The 21,618-nt window shown below is 45.0% G+C and overlaps 3 protein-coding genes across 7 annotated transcripts in view; 1 reads left to right on the forward strand and 2 right to left on the reverse strand.

The window, feature by feature from the left end:
* Nucleotides 1-510: 510 nt before the first annotated feature.
* Nucleotides 511-6,055, reverse strand: C21H1orf158 (chromosome 21 C1orf158 homolog). Its single transcript, XM_039508837.1, has 4 exons — nt 5,764-6,055; nt 3,147-3,260; nt 1,938-2,115; nt 511-852 (listed from the first exon to the last, which is right to left on the reverse strand). Exons 1-4 carry the CDS (start codon nt 5,872-5,874, stop codon nt 569-571), a joined length of 687 nt encoding a protein of 228 aa, XP_039364771.1. The 5' UTR covers nt 5,875-6,055; the 3' UTR covers nt 511-568.
* Nucleotides 6,056-6,102: 47 nt separating this feature from the next.
* The window catches only part of DHRS3 (dehydrogenase/reductase 3), a 136,231-nt gene continuing 120,715 nt past the window's right edge, over nt 6,103-21,618 (forward strand). Inside the window, exons 1-4 of one of the 3 annotated variants that reach the window (XR_005590319.1) lie at nt 6,103-6,234; nt 6,881-6,909; nt 7,920-7,971; nt 8,880-9,017. The gene's annotated coding sequence lies outside the window, so the exon portion shown is untranslated. Of the gene's footprint in view, nt 6,235-6,880; nt 6,910-7,919; nt 7,972-8,879; nt 9,018-13,425; nt 13,480-15,812; nt 15,942-21,618 lie in introns of those variants that run through there. The other 2 variants (XM_039508834.1, XM_039508835.1) reach the window with 2 other exon arrangements.
* On the reverse strand, nt 6,929-14,541 carry LOC120387746 (arylacetamide deacetylase-like 3). Of its 3 annotated transcripts, none has more exons than XM_039508827.1 (4): nt 14,269-14,541; nt 9,776-9,992; nt 9,286-9,349; nt 6,929-8,290 (listed from the first exon to the last, which is right to left on the reverse strand). In XM_039508827.1, the coding sequence occupies exons 1-4, from the start codon at nt 14,443-14,445 to the stop codon at nt 7,516-7,518; spliced, it is 1,233 nt and encodes a 410-aa protein (XP_039364761.1). In that variant the 5' UTR covers nt 14,446-14,541; the 3' UTR covers nt 6,929-7,515. The 3 variants fall into 3 exon arrangements, with proteins under 3 accessions (XP_039364761.1, XP_039364762.1, XP_039364763.1); XM_039508828.1 differs by having other exon boundaries at nt 14,219-14,280; XM_039508829.1 differs by lacking the exon at nt 14,269-14,541 and adding an exon at nt 13,235-13,264.

Genomic DNA, 21,618 nt, shown 5'->3' on the forward strand with positions numbered 1-21,618 from the left:
GCTATATCGGGGTAGAGGTGTAGCATATGTTTTACCCATTGCACGCAAGAGAGATCCTGTATTCACTCTAATATAAGTGGCCTTTGTCATATATGACAGTCCTCATGTGTAATGTGTATAAATATATAGGGTACGTTCCCTGTATATGGAATATATATCCTACTGCTTCTTTCCACAAGGGAGAGGCACAGAAGGCCCACCCCTAAACTGAATAAGGTCACTCGCTCAGTAGAGGCAGTGGGTGATGGTGACTTTTGTCAGTGAGTAGGCAAAGCTGATGCACGAAGGTGAACTCAGAGCCATTCACAGCAGCACAGAAAGATCATGCAGATGTCTGATTCAAGTAAGGGAAACAAAGTCCACCCTGAGGAGCTGCCACTGGTCAAAGGCAGAGCTGGGAATGTAACCCAGTCACCCTACATTCCAGTGCTCTGCTCCAACCAGTAGACACCGCTCCATCTATATAGCCTAATTCCTATTTCTGCCAATAGCACGTGGACCAGAATAGCCTTAGTGTTTGGGCAACATGCTGTATTTGAATAGCAGTGAGAGTATCGCAATAAGCACTCTACAGCGTGGCGCCAATGGCTGCCGTGTCTCTGACCGGCTGCTCGGAAACAGGAAGGCACTTTGGTGCGCCGTCACATTCCAGACTTGCACTGAGGCTGTGGGGAAGACGCTGCCCATCACGGGGGAGCCGGTGGCAATTTGTGACCGGACGTCGGCGAACGGCAAAAGCAGAAACAGGCGGCATCTCATAAGAAACAGTGTAGACACTGTTCATCACTCCAGCCTCTTGGTGGGTCCATTTTTTCATTAGTTGCTCAAAAAGGCCATAGTTGGTGGGTGGTTCTGGAACAACAATGATGAAATGTCATAGTAATAGAAACAATTCATGGCAACTAGGGTTTCCATAACACAGGGCACATGGGGTTAATTCAGAACTTTGTGACAATAATGAGGACATAATTTAGACCCTCTTCCTCCAAAACCAGAGACCTTTACTCCTCGAGTGGAAGGAGAAGCACTGTGAGCTGTTGACAATAGAGGAGCTATGACACACAGGCAAACAGTTTCAAGTCCATCCAGTCGAGAGCAGTGGTATATAGGCACATCCTCTGGTGCATAGAAAAGTTAATGGAATTACATTTAACATTTTAGTTCACAATTTTCCCTGGGTAACTGAACCAAATTACTAGAATATGGGTACAATTTTCTAAAGCACCTAAATGATTTAGGAGCCAAAGTGACTTAGACACTTAACGAGACTTACACTTCTAAGGCCCAGATCCTCGAAGGTATTTAGCCACTTAATTCCCATGCCTACATCAAAATGGGATTTAAGTTCCTAAGCCACTTAGGGACTTTTGTAAATTTTGCCCTGAAACCACAAGTGTATTAAGCAGGTGCCCCTTCAACCATAAGCCCTTAAAGTCAGAATGAAGCTTGGGGTACTTCAACCCCCAAATTCAGAAGTTCCCAGCTCTAACCACTAGACAGGACATTAATGACTTTGTGCTTATGCAATAGGAAATTAACAGAGATTCTACCCTGTCTGTTCATAACACTTAGCACTCAGTCTCAGGCACTTCTAATCTTCAAAGAATTTTGCAACCAATAGGCCAAATTCTTCTAGCAGTTATACCAGCATTATTATCATTGGCTGTTGCACATGGGAGGAAAGTTTGGTCCATTAACTAAACTTCACTACTCTCCTCTGTGGTGGAGAAGCATCAATTCTTATTATTTATATTTTACAAATGGAAAAGCTAAGGTGCAGAGTGGGTAAGCGATTGGCCTAAGGGATACAGCAAGCCATTTGGAGACAAAAGGTTAGAATTTAGCGAGGTCTCTGGCTCCTAAGGCTTGAATGCTGACCACTAGACCAGACTGCCTCTCTGCCTGTGAGCGACTGCCAGGATAACCCTCAAAAGTACCGAAAATGGGGAAATCTGATTTCTCCGGAAGCCAGGCTAGCTTTTGTCCATTCCATCTGCGGAGCGGAGGCAACACAGGATTATAGCCATGTCTGTTGTAATGATCATCGTAATGAGTTACTAAATTTCGGTTGCTCGGTTCTTCATGATGCGTAAACAGATGCTGCTTTGGCAGGCCCTGTAAAGAGAGGTGCACGAAACCATATTGCTTGTACGGGCAGAGCATTTAAAAGGTGCTGGAGCCTATTAGGTCAAATTGCGCCCCAGGTTATCTGGCAAATATGGGTCAGAACCAAATCCCCAACAAACCCCTGCTTTTGCACTTGCAAAACAGCTACAAATGTAGCAGCTTTTCACACACACCCATTCAGGCATGTGCAGGTGCAGTGAGGTATGCAATTGAAAAACTGATCCTCACGTGGTACTAAAGTATTCTGAGGCATTAAAACACACATACAGTACAGGTATCTGGAGGAAATAACCAAGGTGTCTGGGGATGAGGGCATTTTGCAGGAAGAGACATTGTAGGGGTGGTATTTGGGGACAACCCTAACATTCTGGAGGATCTGGGCCCCATTTAGTGCAAAATCCTTTCCTGCATTGGTGCATTGGTGAGAAGAGAGCACAAGGAGCCTCTTCCATGTGCACATCTGTGATGCAGTAGTGCAGGATCCGCTCCAGGCACTCTGCTGGGGGATGCCTTCCCTTAGGAAACATGTCCTATTCCTCCTGCATACATGTTGGGGTTAATAACAAGAACTGGGGGGAAGCTACAAGAAGCCTTGTGGGATTTGTATTCTCCCTCTTCCGCAAGCAGTCCTGCCCCGAAGCAGCATGCGGGATGGCTCTGTATCACTCTGTACCTTCCCCGGATACACACACACACACACACATATTTGGGCAGGATTTTAATCTTAAATTTAACACGTGCCTGTTTTGAATGCTGACATTTACAATCTTAAATCTGAGGTCTTGTCTAGATGGCCACTTAGTGCACAGCAAGCCAGGGTGTAAATCTACAGCCCTCTAGCCTGCGGTGTCAAACAGCAGTAGATCAAAGCACAGTACGGAACTTTTAGCACATGGTAGCAAAGTCCATGTGACCATTCAGCCCCCAGTAGGCTGGTGTGCTGTAGATTGACACTCCAGCTTGCCGGGTACTAAATCTCTGTATAGTCAAGCCCTGAGACCCCCCTTTTTTTTACTTACATCAAGTTTCTTCATAATGGTTCTCCTCACTGTTCGATCTGTTCTGTGGCCAGGGAAGCGAATAAAGTCAGTCCCATAGATGCTGTTGCTGGGTTTCCCAATGTCTTTTGTAAACTAAAAGAGATCCAAAAGGAGACACTCGCTACGTAGCGATTATTCACACTGAAACCACTGCTTGTTGGGAGAGATTTTCAAAGGCCCAACATGCAATTAGGCGTTTTTTTACAGGGACCACTCACTGTAAGCAAACACACTCTGCTTACAGTACTACAGGCAAAACCCATTCTGCTTCATTCAACTATCTACAAACAGAGTAGGGGGAAACACATGCTAACTAAACAGGAAGGGAGGGCTAGAACGGCTCCAACCGGGTTGTACTCTGGTAACCCAGTTAATCCCTTAATGACCACTTTACTAGAATGTCAAACTCCCATTGAGTTGGGTGAGTCACGGGTGTCCTTGACAATGTCCCCTTCGGCCTTCTGAAGATCAATGGAACAACTGAATTAAAATGAACAGATCTGGCAGATTTGTCATGGGGCTGTCATTACAAAGGATCCCAAAGCCCCGATGCTAATGACTTCCTGCCCCGCACTTGGGAGACACTTTTTGCTTGCAAAGGCCTACTCTGAAGCCCTTGGCTCAGATGTTACAATCAACCAGTAAAACCAGCCATTGTAAAAAGCCTGGGATGGTTCTTATGTGTAGACATTACAAGCTCACCAATGGCTTGTTGCCACACTTATTCACCTAGTGTGGGGTTAGCTCCTGGAAGGAAAGGATCAACTTTCATTTTGATCCTTGGTCCATCTACCACCCAGTGCAGGATTGTTCCCTACAGTATATCTTCTGGAATTTTGTCCAGTCTAGTTTTAAAAATCTCAAGTGGTGGGACCTCTTCCACTTCCTCTGGGAGATTATTTCATGGTCTAATACATCTCACTGTCAGGAAGTGTTTCCTGATCTGCAACCTATGTTTTCCCTTTTTCATTTCCTCCTATTTTATACTGCTAGGCAACACCCTAAATATCTCTTCCCATTGCAATCCCATCAGATCTCATAAGATAAATGGTGTCAGGCTGAGTGAGAGTTTGGCTGCAATTCCAGGAAATAGTGGGGGGGCTGCCAGAAGGAGTTTGAGTGATTTTAAAAGAAGGCAGTTCTCTCTGAATCAATACTGAAGCAATGTGGTGTATTGGGTTGCTGTTCCATTGGATTTGCTGTTCTTTGCCTGACATGTCAAACCAACATCCAGAACAACTGTGGTCATTCCAGTCCCCATGGCACTTTTTATAAGGAGATTGGGGTGCTACTTGGAGCAGTTTGTTGAGGCAGAAGGGTAATCAGGTCTTTGTTGAACAGTGTTGTTGTGTACTATTAAACAGCTGCGTGTTCCCACCCTGAGATGGCTGCAGTTTAGTGGTGGGTATATATTCTTTTTATGTATTACAGTGGTGCATGGAGACTCCAGCCAAGATCAGGATCCCATTTTGCTATGTCCTCTACAAGCATAGAGTTAAGACAGTCTTGGGCTTACAATGGAGGCTAGATCTCTGTATACAATGTGTTCCATTTGTAAATTAATTTGACATAAATTGATATAAAAAGTGCCACTTAAATATAAGATAATTTCTACAGACCATCTGTGTGGAAAGAGAGAGGCTGACTGTTAAGAACATAAACAATGCTAGTATCCTACAGTAAAAGGATCTAAAGTTTTTTTTAAAAGGGTCTTAAGGAAAAGAGCTTATTTCATAACGACACGTCAGACATGTTCTTCCTGGGGGTGAAGCAATAATTTCATAACGACACGTCAGACATGTTCTTCCTGGGGGTGAAGCAATACCCTATTTTAAACACGTAAAGAAAATAAACACATTCAAGTTTTACTGGGTGCCTATCAAAGAAAAGAGATTGCAGGGGTTGGCTGCCTCGCTGTGAGAAACAGAGCTGTGCTAAAGCAGAATACAATAAAAATGAATAATAAAAATAATGAAATGGTCATTATAAGGCATCTTTTACCCAATGACAGCATGGCACTTGACAGATTTTAGTAGCTGGTTACAAAGTGTATGTGCTAGTACAGGGCTGTCTGCACCCACCACTGAAATACAGCTGCACCTGACTGGGATGCCTTTATGCAGAATCCAATAACAGTGCAGGACAAAGAATCTCCTATCCACCTGAAAGCATGAATGGATGGGGAATCGGAGGTACACAGAACTTAATTACATAACTGGAAGTGAACCAGAAAACTGGAGTGAACATACCTGGTCTTGGGAGAAGTGCCATGGGATCTTTAATGGCCCAAAGTTGTCAAGACCACCACTTTATGTGTTGTCTGTAAGAACCTCTCCATCTACACCACATCCCTGGGCATCCATCATGCTTGGGCATTGCTTTAGTAGTGGCTCAGTGGGAAGAGTACTCCCTCCTGACTAGAAATGGAAGCAGGCAGGTGCACTTTGTGGTCAAGGCACCCAAGGTTTTGCCTTTGTTCCTCTTTTGAGACGGGCCTGGATCCAAACTCCCCTAAAGGTTGGTGGCTGATCATCTCCAGAGCATCAGGTCTGACCCTCTCTGTTCCCATTCTCCCTTTTCTTTTAACCCTTCTTACCCTTTTCCTCTCTTCCAACCAGTTTCCAATGAGCACTTTCGTGGAGTACTCTGGTTTTATTTTCCAGCTGGGAAGGTACGATTCCTGCACATCCCTCTGAGATGTAAGCATTCTAGGTCTCAGCAGCACCCTTTCCCGTCCACTCCTGTAGAATCAATGCCTCCTCTGCCCTTCCCCTTCTGGGATGTGAATGGTGGTTCTGTGTTCATGCAGCGGAGAGATCAGGCAGAACGAGATCTATGCTTCCCTCTGCTTGTGTGCAGGGCGAGCTAGTTAATGTGTGGAACTCCCCTGCCTTGGAATCGCCATTGTTTGCTGTCTCCATGGTGATCGTCAATGGATGCAAACACTCTCTAAGCAACAGCGGATCCTACTGCTAAGAGAGAAAGGCTCCTGCTGCATCGAAGATAAATAGAGTTTTGTTTCTGACTTCAATGGGAGCAGGATTGGATCTTTACACTCCCGCATAAGGTAATTTAAAAACAAAGTAGTCCAACAGCTCTGTGCATTACAAAGGCGGAGTAGGAAGGACATAATTACTGGAGCTGAAATTTGGACAGGGCAATGGGACTAGCTTTAAGGAATGCTTCTAGAATTTAGTAGGGATACAGCCAATAGGATTACTACAGAAATTAAGCAGGTTTTTGTAGAAATTATTCTAAACCTAAACCTAAAAAAAAATAAAAAAATCAAATGTTATCCTTTCTACAGAGTTTTTTTAACCATCACATAGAATTCAATAGCAGGGATATAATTAACTACATTTGATAGGATGGTGCCCAAAAAGGTTGTGATTTCCTAATAGAGTCTATAGAACTTTTCCATAAGGGGAACATCTTTTCTCGTAGAGGTGAAAGAGAAAACAGTGCAGGCAAATCATCAAGTATGTTTCACTGTAAGGGAAGATTTTAGTTCCCTAATAGAACATGAGATTAAACTGATACAACACTGGATCTTACTAAAAAGTGGTGGAGCATTGTTAAATGGAAGCGCAGAAACATCTCTGATGTTTCTGTAGAGGGATGTAGCAAAGATGCTTACTTCGCGACACCATGACTTTGGTGGGCACATTAGATGGACAACAATGATCTTTTTTCATGTTTCATTCTATTTACAGGTGTGGCACACTGGGCAAAATAAAAAGAGGTAATCATAAAATGTTTGGCTAATCTTTGTTTAATCCAATATAAGTAATATTCTGCACTGAGATGAAAAATATTCCATGAGCCATAATGAACCCTTAAATTTGCAGAAGACAGAAGACCAAGGGTTTCACCACTGCAGCTGCATGTAAGTTGGATGCTGGTACCGCTCTCCAAAAGTACTGTAGTGCATCGACTTTGCATCATAATGTTGTGATGTAGGTGGCGTGTACTTTTACTTACATACATAGGCACACATGAACCGTATCTCTCCATGGAAGGATTAACAGTCAAGCCTTAATTGAATCAAATGGGTCAAACCAGAAAATCAATTACAAATCTTCTTTAATATTTACTGATATCTATAAAGACAATAGCTTGCAGCATGATGCAAAGAAATCATTTAAAATATGTAGGTGTGTAATCAACATTCCACCCAGTAACGGAAGGGACTTCACACAAGCCTGTGGACTTCATCACTAACAGAAACCATGTCATGGCAGCTCATCATGTGATATAAGATACTGTTCCTACAGATCTCTTCCCAGACTTTGGGGGCACATATGAAGACCAGAGGAAATATAAGACCCAATATTTGAGAAGATTGTTTTTATAAGCTTCTGAGAAAGTTTACAATGTTGTCCAGTCCCTTTTTTCCAGCTGGAAATGACAACCTGCCACTATCAAACAGGCTTATGATTCCATGGAATCCATTCTCAATGTGGTACCAGGTCACTGGCACACCACCATCCTCTAATCGCTTCTTGTATAACAGGGCGTCATCTCTAAGCACGTCATACTCACAGGTCAAGATGAAAGACTTAGGGAGCTGGCGAACAACAGCATCTTCGGTGAGAAGTGGGGAAAAGGCTGGCTCACAAATTTTTTTAACCGCCTCATAAACTTCATTTGAGCATTCGATGGGCACCTTTGGTTTGTACCCTCTGACCTTAAATTCCTTAGGGATATTGTCTGCACTTAGCCATTTTCTAAACTTCAATTTTACGTCTACAGGCATATGGGAACCCTCCAGGACATCTTCCAAAAATGACGCGTCTCCCTTGAGGTACTGCAGAACATAAAAAGCCGTACGTTCCCTGAACAAGAGGGGGACTCCACAGTGTTGCTGATATGATGGCAAATTGAAGTCTATTGCCTGGAGGCATGGATAGATCAAGACCTGAGCATGCACCTTTGGAAGGTCTGGTCTACCCACTAGTGTTTGGCAAACAGCAGCAGCAAGATTGCCCCCAGCACTGTCCCCACTAATGATAATACAGGCAGGATCCACTCCATAGTCTTCTGCAGTCTTCATAAAGTGTGTGGTAGCAGTGAGACAGTCCTCATATGGTGCTGGGTACGTGTGCTCTGGCGCCAGACGATACCTAATATATCAACGAGTCAGGGATTATAAAAACAGGAAAAATTATTATTATTTGTTGGAAGTTTATTTGCTACAAACTCCTCCACTTTCAGCCCTCCTGTTGTTTTGCAGCCATGGACATCGATATTACCTCATAAACGTGCACCCGCCCTCCAAACGATCATTCTTATATTTGCAGATCACAGATAAACTATAACCAGCGGGGCAAATGCTGAGGAGTGTCTTCTGGTTAAGGCATTAGACTGAAACTCAGGAGAGCCGCGTTTGATTCCCAGCTGTGCCACAGGCTCCCTGAGGGACCTTGGCTTAGTCATTTAATCTCTTTTTTTAATCCTCCATTTCCCAGCCGTACAATGGGGATTAATTATACCTGTTTTGTCCGTGTTATCTATTTACATTGTGGGGTCTTTGGGATGGGGACAGTCTCTTACTGTGTTTATATTGGGATCAGCATCATGCGACCCCAGTTTTGGTGGGTGCCTATAATCATAATACCTAGCTCTTATAAGTGCTACTGTTATACCACAACAATCTTTTTTTACTATTGGTGCTATGAAAATACAAATATTTCTTGTTTATTTTTTATTCAGGCAAAATTTCCATTTACCTCAAGGCCTCAACGGGAGTTTGTGGACTAAGATGAAGATTTGGCTCAATATCTGACAACTTTATGCTAATTGCTGGGCGCAAGACAGATTTGCTTTTTATTAAAATGATCTGATAACTTTTTTCCAGTTTTTTTTTTCCCCAGCAGATGACAAAATGTGCTCATATATAGCAATCTTATTCTGGGTCTGTTCTGTCTAGCTCAGCACAAAAGTGGTGAAAAGCTGCAAAATCGTAACGTCAACTTGAGCATCTTGCTGAGCCTCCTGGATTCTTGAAAATATAGTCCTCTGAGACGGGGGTGGGGGGCACCCTAGAACAGTGCAGCTAGTGGCTATCACAATGAAGAGTAACTAGTTCCTAGAATAGAAGTGAACCAGGCTCACTTACTCAACAGACACGACCACCGATTCACTTTCTCTGGCGATGTAGCGGCATATGGGTTCATGGGAATCTGGAAAACAAATGTTTTCACTGGTGTCTTGCTAGCGCTCTAAGGAGTAGCAATTCTATACCCTGTTAGCGCTCTGATGCATTTAAGGGAAATGACAATTCTCTCCTTTCCCCCATCTAAGCCCTGCTCTTTCCCACCCTTTACACACTACTCCAGCTTCATTTCTCCCTGTCCCCTTTGCTCATCCTGATATCACACCTCTTTCCAAGCTGCCCCACTGTCTGGAACAGCCATGTAATGTTCACCAAGTCGTCTCTTCTTGCAGCCAACATCTGCCAGAGTATGTGTGTATTTGCTGGTGAAGAGTCAAACCAAAAACCTTCTTCCAAATCTCAGGCCCAAACCAACTTCCCTTTGATGTTTGTAAAAATGGGGTGACTTTTTATCTTTAATTATCCAGCATATTTTTTCTGTTAAATATCTTACCAATGCTTCCAAACACCCAGCCTCCTCCATGAAAGTAGATGACCCCTCTCCTTCGGCCAGCAGAAGGTGCTCTAGGCTGGTAAATCCTCACTGGCACCTTCCCAAACTGTAGGTCCTTGATGAAGAGCTTTGGGTCCTCCCCTAATTTCTTTAAACATCGCATATAGCGGGTGAAGCCAAGTTGACTGCACAGACCCAGCTTCTCCAAAATCTTTCCCTGTTTAGAGTGAAAGAGACCAGGGATTAGCATAAAGAAACCTCCATTCTCCTCAATAGGCATAAGCTGTGCTCTCTTTGGAGAAACTACGGCAGGATCAAAAGTCTAGAGCTCATACAGAAAAAAAATAATGACTGTGGAGTTCCAGGCGCTAGCACAATACGGATAAATAAAATAAAAATAACAACAGCAGCAGCACCACAGAGAAATGAAACGCAGGCAATGTCTATGCAGCCATCTTCTCACTCTGCATTATCCTTGGTCCTCTGCCCTTTACTGGAGAGTTCAGTCTCCTTAGGTTATTCAGTCCTTAGTTATTCTGCTATGAATGCCACCAAGGGAACAGCTAAGTAACAAGTGTAGTGGTGGTTTTCTTGACATGGACACTCAGCCACAAGGACTGAGAGAAGAGGTCACCAACCAGAATTCAGGCTACAATGATTTTTCATTATACCAGCAATTAGAAGCAAAGGATTCTACCATGTACCCCATTACCAATCACCTGGTCTGCCCTTAAAAAAAAAAAAGCAGGCTGAAAATCAAGCTGTCCTACAGAGTAATTTGCCATCCAGATGGTAGGTAAAAATAAGGAATGGATTCTAATGCTTTTGTAAATTCCAAAGGATGGCGATCAATTATTCTCCAAATCTACTGAAGGTAGGACAAGAAGTAATGGGCTTAATCTGCAGCAGGGGAGATTGTTTGGTTCTCTGGCCAAACCAAGAAATCAAATAAAAATCATTCTGGGTTGCCCCAAAACAAAAAGAATTTTGTTTTTTTAAAAGTTCTCTGTTTTGGGTCCAACAAAATATTTTGTTGCAGTGTTGAGTTTTTTTAAATCCTGTTTTAAAAAAAAACAAATTTAGGCAAATTTGGATGCAAAAGTCGAAAATATCGAGACGGTTTGTTTTGAAAATGTTGAAATGGAGTATTTTGACTTTTTCAGTTTAATGTATTTGGCCAAAACTATTTCGCAAATTTGTCACAGATTCGCGAATGCGATTCAAAACTGCATTATTCGGCAAATAACACATTTGTCTGAAAATGTTTTGCCTAGCTCTAGTTATGGGTAGAGTGATGGTATGAGCAAAGAAATGAAAGGAGATCAGCCAGGAGACGTATTGAAAGCAAGGGAAGAAAGAGACCTTGAATTTGCTATATAAAGGTATGAGCAATTAGCAGAGCCCTAATGCACAGCCTACAAGAATCAACAAGGGGTATAAGATGTAAGGAAAAATACCCTGAATGAATGTGAATGTGAGCCCAGTTCACTGAGTGATTGTCTAATCTAGACCCAATGGGACTTTGTACCACAGATAATGTTAGCAGTGGGCAGTTATATCAGTGCAATTGTCCTTGAGCCTGGCAAGGTGACTTCTTCTGGGAGCGAGAGTGACATTCGCAGGCTAATGACGCCAGAACAGTTTAATATTCAGTAACGTTAAGCTTTCAATATGAGGCTCGTAGTTATGGGTCCAAATGTGCTATATGGTATTGTTGACTCAAAACTGTAACACATTACTTGGAATTTTATTGAAACCATAACCCATTAAATTTGTTTCTTCCAAAAAATTGAACATGTCATGGTTTACACCCTCTATGCCACTCTCAGACCCTATCATACAGCTCAGAGACTTCAGAGCAATCATCTTCTGTCCTGTTTTTTCCTTTTCTTCTGATGCAAACCACCTCACTTGATAACATCTGGGGTATTTGTCACTTGCCTCTTGAGTCAGAAGGTTATTAGCTCGGAATTTGGGCTCATCCCCACTACTAACACCGCAGTGTGTTAATTGAAATCGGAATTAATTTAATAGGCAGCAGGTTTAAAACAAACAAAAAGAAGAATGTCTCCACACAATGTCCAGGCAACCTGTGGAACTCATTCATTGTCACAGGATGTTGTGAAGGCCAAAAGTATAACTGGATTTTAAAAAGTATTAGATAAATTCATGGAGGAGCGGTCCATCAATGGCTGTTAGCCAAGATGGTCAGGGACACAACCTCATACTCCAGGTGTCCCTAAATCTCTAACTGCCTGAAGCTGAGACAGAACAATACGGGATGGATCACTTGAAATTGCCCTCTTCTGCTCACTGCCTCTGAAGCATCTGGTGTTGGCCACTGTTGGAAGACAGGATACTGGACTAGATGCACCATTGATCTGACCCAGTATGGCAGTTCTTAGGTTCCCATGGAAGGTGCTGCACCATTCAAGAAGCCTTGCTTCAGACTACATTCCTGCTGCATGTCTCAGGCAAGGATTGGAGGGTGGGCAAGAACAAATTAGAGCTAACTAGACACTTCACAAAAAAGAGTCAGGGTGCCTCAAGGCTATTGTTCTCTCTCTTCAAACGGGTTATAGGGCCTGAGCTATAGCTCATGGAAGTCAATGGGAGTCCTTCTACTGATGTCACTGGGCTTTGAATCCATCCGCTAATGTCCAAGTCTATTCTCAACAAAAAATGACTGTCGCATTTGCCTCGACTGTCACTGCATTAGGATAGAATTAGCTGGGTGAGGTCATCTCTTTTTCTGGACCATCTTCTGTTGGTGAAAGAGACAAGTTTGTGAGCTTACACAGAGCTCTTCTTCAGGTCTGAGCAAAGAGCTGTGTGTAATCTCGGAAGCTGGTCCAATAAAAGATACAACCTCACCCATTTTGTCTTTCTGTTATCCTGGGGATAACACAGCTACAACACTGCAAACTGCATGACTATCGCTCAGTAAAGTAATTACCTATGAAAGGCATTTTGTTAAACTGGTAGTGAATTTGCTTGTAAATAAATATGTTCCCTGCACTTGACACTGAAGATAACCAAACTAAGCAGACTCTGTAAAGTAGTGATTTAAATTCCGTAAGGCTCTGGTAACTTTAAAGAAGTTAATCCTTGTGCTTTTGATTATATATAAACACTGGGTGACTTGATTTGTATAGTTGTATTTTCTAGATACCAAAACAATTGAAATAAAACAACTGCAAACAATATTGTTGCCTCAGTAGATGCCTTGGGTTTTTTTAATTATTCCCAGTTTAAAAATGTTCTAAAGCCAGTCACTGGGGCAGGGATAGCTCAGCGGTTTGAGCATTGGCCTGCAAGGGTTGTGAGCTCAATCCTTGAGGGGGCCACTTAAGGATCTGGGGCAAAAATTGGTCCTGCTAGTGAAGGCAGGGGGCTGGACTCCATGACTTTTCAAGGTCCCTTTCAGTTCTAGGAGATTGGTATATTGCCTTTTATTACCAGTCACTTATATTGCTGCATGTAAAGCTGACTTCTAATACAGCAGCCAATGTCTAGTTAATAAGAGAGAGAGAGAGAGAGAACTGGATTTTCTGGTTTGGGAAGCTGGAAAATCCAGAACCCGGCTGTTAAAAATTCAAAACGACTCATTACATTCTTGTCATGAACTGTAAGTTCTCATTGTGTTACAGAATTCCACACCATTTGGGCTATTGCAACTCTGGATATTCCCAGCTGAGAAACAAGTATGTCTTTGTTTTGTTTTGCTTTTATTTTAAAATAATCTGCAGAGTTTAAATACCTTATATACACTGAGTCATGGAGCCATTTTCTATTTAAAGGGTTTCTTGTGCTTCCTTCAGTTTGCCCTAATATCTATTGACTGGAGCAGAAATGTCTCAGATCACCAAGGTCTGCTGTCCCTGCAGAGTTCCCCATAAGACACAGGTTGGAGAGGTTCTTGCTGGAGAGCAGTGGGCACAGATAGGTGCCTCTTGTGCCTGGGAGCTGCCCTCTCCTGAGCTTTGCCCCCCACCCCCGGCCCTTTCCTGCCCTTCCTGCTACCAGCTGATGAGTGGGGAGAAAGTGCTCCAGAACTCTCCCTTCAGAAACCAGCAGGGAGAGCACATTGTGTGAGCATCATGCTGCCTGCAGGCAGGGTCCACCATAGACTTGCTGGGGCCCTGGGCAGAAACTAAAGAGTGGGACCCCACCCAGCCTCCTTTACCTGCTCACACATTGGATTTCTGCCAAAGGCCAAGCCACACTAACCGGGGCCTGAGCCCCACAATCTGGGGCCCCCTGTGGCATGGGGGCCTTGGGCAATTGCCCTGCTTGCTACCCACTAACACCAACCCTGCCTGCAGGGCGATGTGCTCCTGGTAGGGTTCCTGGTCTGGTAGCTTTCACCGCAAGTAAATGCATCTGGCAGGATTCCTATTTCCAGCATTTGCATTATGCTTAGTGTGAAATTTACATGCTCACCTAAGCACCCCACCTGTCGGAATCCTTCATGTCAGACAAGGTAAACTCACCAGAACCGCTGTGCCAATCACAATACTGTGAACGATTCGGAGCTTTACAGGCTGGTCCACTCCAAGAGGGATTTCTGAGTTGGAGAAATCAAAATAAATTGTCCCCACGACTAACAATATGAAAGCAGCAATGAAGACTGCCAGTACTAACACCAGCAGTGCATAAACAAACTCCATTTCATGTAACGAGGCCGGACGGAGCCAGGAATCTGACTTTCGCTTGACTCCTCCGTTCTCTTTGATTTGCTACTTCCTGTTTCTGGAGCCTGTAATCAGGCAGCACTAGGATGAATTTTTCCCCTTCTCAGTTACAGGTCGGTGCAAAGGCCTCTCGGTTAGTTAGCAAATGCTGCAGAGTCCTCAAGGTCTGGAACTGTAATTCGTCAATGAGTCTCTCAGCTGTGCATATGCCAGCAGCTCTGCCAATGAGGTGTTAGACACTTCAAAACACTGTACAAGCTGCCAGCTATTCACACACCGAGACTGCATTTAATCTTGCATTGACTGTGGGAAGGACAAAGGGTGTGGGTCATGGTAATCTATGTCTATAGTTCAGTCTCATGTCTCCAGGATGGTATATGAGACTGTTCGTAGGTGATATTTATCTAGGACTGTGTAAAGAACCGGAAGTTCAAGTTTGTGGTATGCAGATACATTTACCAGAAGAGAGAGAAAAGGCTGTACTGTACATTGCATGTGATCTGCATCCATCATTTATTCATCTCAGAATGCACTGGGATTATGCCATTATTTAAAAAAAATCAGAATGGGACCTTTAGAAAGGCATTAGCTAAACAACAAGCCACTTTTACCAAAAAAAGAGAGAAAGCAATCCCATTTTAAAGTTTGAGTTCAGATAAGCATCCCAAATTTTACACATGCAGCAGATAATAGGAACTCTGAACATTTTGGAGGTGCTAACATCATGCTTGCATTTGCGGTACCTCTCAGCCATGCAATCCAGTGTTCCCAACTCTCATGGTTTTATCACAAGCATCTCATGATTGGGGGTGGGGGCGTTCTTAAAAGCCCAGCTCTGGGAATGATGGAATTACATCAGTATCTCAGCTTCTATTTAAAAAAAAAGTAAATGTCTAACCCTTGTGGTTGCATAGAGAAGATTGAAAATGCGACCCAAGTGTCCACCAAGGGCTCAGAAGCCAGAAAGCAAAGAAAATGTACCTGACATTTATTTTTGTAACATTTCACGGTTTGTAATGATTTTTGGAGGCCTGATTCATCATTTTTGGATTGGGATTGGCCACTCTGCATATCCCTGCACTTTCCCCGAATATTCACCGGCAAGGATAATCTTGCCACCAGTAATAAGATGTTGGTTGGAAAGGGGGTGCAACCAGATGCAGAGATGAGGGAGCAGTCTGTTTGATCCCCACTCAAAGCCCAAGAGACAGAGCTGTTGAAAGGACCCCACATTAATTCCAAAGGCTATTGCATTGTTTTACATCACTGGTGTTTGGAAGTTGGTTCTGAAAGGCCAGCAATCGTGGTTTATATTTTCTAATGTCATGTGGTTACTCTGTTAGCGTACACAACCCCTTTGTACTGGATGAAGCAGGGTAGATATAAGGCCCTCTCGATGGGAAACGTTGGTTCAATTCCCCATTCTGCCTGATGAAGAGAGAGGATTTGAACAGGAACCTCTCCTGTCTCAGGTGAGTGCTCTAAGATATCTAAGGGTTGGGTCCAGTGGTTAGGCTTCTCACTTAGGAGGTAAGAGACCCCTGTTCAAATCTCTTCTTCCCCAACAGGTAGAGGGGATAACTGAACTACAATCTCCCAGGAGAGCACTCTAACCACTGGGCTAGAGGTTATGGGGGATTCCCTAGATCAGTGTTTCCCAAACTTGGGATGCCACTTGTGCAGGGAAAGCCCCTGGCGGGCTGGGCCGGTTTGTTTACCTGCTGCATCCTCAGGTCCAGCCGATCGTGGCTCCCACTGGCCATGGTTCGCGCTCCAGGCCAATGGGAGCTCCAGGAAACAGCGCAGTCCGAGGGACGTACTGGCCACCGCTTCCAGCAGCTCCCATTGGCCTGGAGCAGTGAACCGCAGCCAGTGGGAGCCGCGATCGGCCGGACCTGCGGCTGCAGCAGGTAAACAAACCAACCCGGCCCACCAGGGGCTTTCCCTACACAAGCGGCGTCCCAAGTTTGGGAAACACTGCACTAGATCATCTTAGGTACCTAAATCATTCTCATAAGAAACAGTTTAGGCCCGAAGCTGCCTACCTCCAGGAGAGGTGTTCCCAGCTGTGGATTGCAAGCAAAGATAGGTACCTCCCTGCAGCCTGGACTTAAGCACCTAACTGTGAGAGATGGGAGTTTAGGACACATCCTTCTTGTCAAATCTCCCATTGGGTGGCTTGGGCAGCTCCTTGCCTCGTATGCTGGCTTTTGTGGCTCCTGTTCCGAGGTGCCTATCTGTTCCCATTCATTGTGCAGAGAGCCTGGGCACCAAATTCAAGCCTTGTGGTGTTCCTGTGATTTTCTAGGCACCTAAATGTTAGGTGATGCAATGCTGCTCCATTGCAACACCTAACTCCCTTTGCGGTTTGGGGCCTTCATCTCCTCCTGCCTTGACTATTGCATCTCTACTCTCTAAAGCTTCCTCCAATCCCAGCCCTCCAGCCCGCTGCCTGTACAGAATGCTCTTTTCACAGAAGTAGGATCGTGTTATGCTCTGGCAGCTTTGGATAGGGTGGCACGCTAGCTCTGTGTCTGACTTTAGTTACTACCATAGCACTCTGTTATTTCATATTTATTTCATAGCAACATAATAATGATATCTCTGCAGATTTAGAGCCCAATTTTGCAAGTTCCCACTGAAGTCAAGGGGGCCTTGTGCATAGAACAACTTGTGCCATCTAGACCTTAAGTTTTCAGCTCAAGGACATTATTCTTTCCCTTTGTTCATATGCTTTCAGACCGTTATGAGGTTACTACAAATAATGATCTTCTACATGGCGACATCTCACTAGTTCCTATGGAAATGTAATCTTAGCAGCATTCCAGACAGAGAAAAATATTTTTGATCAAATCCGTCTTTTTTTTTTTTAACAGCAAAATAGTCAGCTTTATTTAAAATGCTCACAGTGCAAACACATGTGATTACAAGGTAATTTACTTGCTTTAGTAAAACATTGTCACAGACAGTGCTGTAATTTTGGCTTCAGCATATTAAATCTAGTATTAATTTACTGAGCCATAATAGAAAAGCCCCCTGACATTTTAAGGTAGAAGTGGATGCAAAAAAAAGGTCCGATTTAAGAGTTTAATTAGGCCTCCAACCAGAACCAAGGTCTGGAAGAGAAAAGGGTGCATAGGAGTATGAATAAGTGAAACGTTCCAAACTTCCAGAGAGCAAATCCTTTATTCGGCAATACCGTGTCATAGCACATATAACTGCAATGGTTATGAGAGTGAGAAAGAAAAGCAGCCCTCTTCCCTCAAAGAACCTCTCTTAGTGACTGATTCACCCCTGCTGAGACACAGCACTGGAGGCTCACTGTCTTACAGGAGTTACTTAGGGTGACCAGAGGTCCCAATTTTATAGGGACAGTCCCGATTTTTGGGTCTTTTTCTTACATAGGCTCCTATTACCCCCCACCCCCATCCTGATATTTTACACTTGCTATCTGGTCACCATAGAGTTATTACCCTTTTTTGATGCAAGAGGCTAGTCAAAGTAGCCCTCAGGATGTTCCAGCTGGGAGCAGGAACTAATGACGGAGTCTGGTATTTTATTTAATGCCATCTTGCTTATTTACAAGGAATATACAAAGGCTTGCTTCTGCAAATGCAGGGGGAACGGAAAGCAAAAGGAGTGCTTCTTTTCAACCAGCACCGTGACGTAGGCCCTCTCTCTAGGGTCCTGGGCCATGCTGTGCTTACAGGCTTCTACTCAGATTTTTTCCAGTTGTCTCTGTCAGCCAGTTCCTCAAAGGTACCTTAGGTGCCTATCTCCTGCTGAAATCATTGGGAACTACAAGCCTAAATACCTTTGAGAATTTGGGCCTGTGTGTCTGTCTTCTCTGACAGATACACCCAGCCCCACCTGGTTACAATACACACCTCTGCCCCCTTTGCCCTCCAGTCCCTAGTTTTCAAACAGACTCTACCTTGCTTTAGGTATGATCCCTTACCTGTCTCACAACTCTCTTAAATAGAGGACATGTTCATATATGAGTTTTTACTGAGATTTTAACTCAACCCATGGCAAGGTTTAACCCAGCTCATAACAAAAACCCTTTCCCAGCATCCTTTTCTGGGAGCTGTCCCTTTAAATTTGGCAGAGACAAGCTTCTGTAGCCCTAAAGTGGCTGTTTTGCAAGTGGCTGCTGCTTGCTTCATTTCCCTTTTTTCCAGCTGGTAAGTGTTGTTGTTCATTTCTGTCATGTTTTAATCTGGTTTTCCTGTTTGTTTGGCTTCTTTTTCCCTAAAGATACAATTAATTCTTGTAAACAGATACATAAATATGCACCCAGGACCTGCTCCGGGCTCTGATCAGTGTGCATATGAGTTAGTGCTAGCAATACAGCTGAGACATTGCATGTGAAAACAGAATGTGGCCCTATAGTTTGATTTAATAATTACAGGTGTTAATATACTAGTAAAACCTCTATGCAAGAGAACCAGTGCATAGCTTTACTCTAGTACTTATCTGGAATAATGTAGCTTTCAGATAAATGTACCATTTGCAGTGTCCATCATGTCATCTGAAAAAAAAGGTAGTTTTATTATGTCGTCTACTTTTAATATGATAGTTTTCAGGCTAAAAACTGCTGCACTGACCTTACTGTAGTAGAACTCTGCTGCACTTACACTGTAAGAGTCACGGTATAAATGTTTTTTCTGGCTGTTTGGTTCAAAGGTTATGTGCTGGCTGTGCTGGTCAGTTGTTCTGAACAGCAGCAGATGTGAGAATGGGAAACCTAAATGCCTGCTCACTAAGCATCAGCTGAAAATACTCCGTCATATTCTGATACCAAATGTAGCTGATGTTTGTTTTTCTCGAGGAATTAATTATGTGACTCTCCCATTTCTAGGAGAGGGAGAAGGAGGCCCCTTGTGGCTCTCTTCCCGTTCCCTAGGGGCAGGGGGAGTAAAGAGAGAGAAGTGATCTCTTTTTGATGCCAACTTGCAGAGTATAGAGGAGGTGCATAGGATTTTCCAAGGATCACGTGGGTCAGATATATGCATAATAATTCACTAAAGGGTGGCACATGATGTATCTACCCACTGGTCAACATAATCGCTGCAAAATGTATGTTCAGACAATATTTAAGGAGCTTTGTGTCTATCCTGAAAATGTTGTTCTTAAGGCAGGTAACCAGGAGGTGACATTCTCAGACAGTTTCATTTCAGGCAGGGGGTAACAGACGCTTATTTCCAATCTGGTCATTGTGTATTGTGTGCCTCATAATGTATGCCTCTTTGCATTTGATTTGATTTTCTATGTCACCATCTGTTTCCAATACTTCTACCTGCTCTGACTTGAATCTCTCTACTTTGTTAAATCAGCTTGTACTTGTCTGCACTATAAACATACCTAGGAGCAGGGGCGGCTCTACAAAGTAGGCTGCCCCAAGCAGCGCGGAGCGCTGCGCCGCCCTTCCCCAGTCCCGCGGCGGGTCCCCTCTTCCCGCGGCTCCGGCATCCAGGGGAGGGCGTCAATTGGCTCCGGTGGAGCTCCGCCGGCATGCCTGCGGCAGGTCCACCGGAGCCCGGACGAGCGGACCTGCCGCAGTCATGCCTGCGGAGCTCAACCGGAGAGCCGCGGGAAGACGGGACCCGCCGCAGGCATGACTGCGGCAGGTCCGCTCGTCCCGGGCTCCGGTGGACCTGCCGCAGGCATGCCGGCGGGAGCTCCACCGGAGCCAAATGCCGCCCTCCCCAGGATGCCGCCCCAAGCGGGCGCTTGGCCCGCTGGTGCCTAGAGCCGCCCCTGCCTAGGAGCTGTGTGTGAAGCAGAACAATGATCCGAGGTGAAACTGGTTCGCTGGGGTGTCCTGCTTTGGAAGCAGTGAATCTGTGAGTACTGTGACTGTCCAGTGGACCGGGGCTGGGCGCTCCAGGCAGATGCTTGGAGGACTTTGGGGTTGGAGTGTGCCTATCGCTGACCTGTAGAGAGAACAGGGCCTGCATAGGCCTAGAGGGGAATGTTTATGTTGCCTGGGGCCCGTAGCTAGGGTTGCCAAGTGTCCAGTTTTCGACCAGAATGCCCAGTTGAAAAGAGACCCAGGCAGCCCTGGGCAGCACCGCTGACAAGGCCAGTAAAAATCCAGTCGGTGGTGTTGCAGAACTAAGTGCCTACCTGTCCTGGGAGCACACTGCACCCCGGAAGTGGCCAGCAGGTCAGGCTCCTAGGCAGGGGGTCCACCTCCTGCATCCCACCCCCTGCCTCAACCTACAGCCCCCTCCTGTAATCTGAATCCCTCAGCTCCACCCCCCCAGCCTGGAGCCCTCTCCTGCACCCTAAATCCCTCATCCCTGGCTCCAGCCCAGAGCCCGCACCCCCAGCCCAGAGCCCATACCCCCTCCTAACCCCCTGCCTCAACCCACAGCCCCTTCCTGCACACCGAATCCCTCAGCTCCACCCCTAGCCTGGAGCCCTCCTGCACCCCTCATCCCCAGCCCCACTCCAAAGCCTGCACCCCCCGAGCTGGAGCCCTCACCCCCTCCTGCACCCCAACTCCCTTCCCCAACCCGGACCCCCCCTTCTGCACCCTGAACCCCTCATTTCTGTCCCCACCCCAGAGCCTGCACCCTCAGTTAGAGCCCTCACCCCCTCCCACACCCCAAGCCCCTGCCCCAGCCCAGTGAAAGTGAGTGAGGGTGGGTGAGGGAAAGTGAGCCATTGAGGGAGAGGGAATGTAGTGAGTGGGGGCGGCGCCTAAGGGAAGGGGTGGGGAAGGGCCTCAGGGAAGAGGTGGGGGTAGGGTGTTCGGTCTTGTGTGATTAGAAAGTTGGCAACCCTACCCGTGGAGTCAGAGAGCTAACTCTGGCAGGCACAGACAAGGCTTCTCTACACTACGGGAAGGTGGTAGGGAGGCGCCTCACAGCCCTGGATACCTCCACAAAAGCCTCTTGCGGGACCTCTTGGAGTGAAATTATAACCCGTCAGAACCTTCCTGCAGAGAGTTTGGCTATTGTTCATTTCCTAAGTATCTGAGGGTCCTTCCATCCCCAAAGTCACAAAGACCCTAGTGGGTCTCCCCTACAAGGAGCTGAGCAGGATTTTCAGACTATGGTTGGGTGTGCTCTTCTATGTATTTTTGTAATGCTGAGGCTGCTTTACTGCATGTTTCTACATGTATTTTTGCACTGATACATG

This window comes from Mauremys reevesii, linkage group 21 (assembly GCF_016161935.1).
Source record: "Mauremys reevesii isolate NIE-2019 linkage group 21, ASM1616193v1, whole genome shotgun sequence".
NCBI classification, from domain to species: domain Eukaryota; kingdom Metazoa; phylum Chordata; order Testudines; family Geoemydidae; genus Mauremys; species Mauremys reevesii.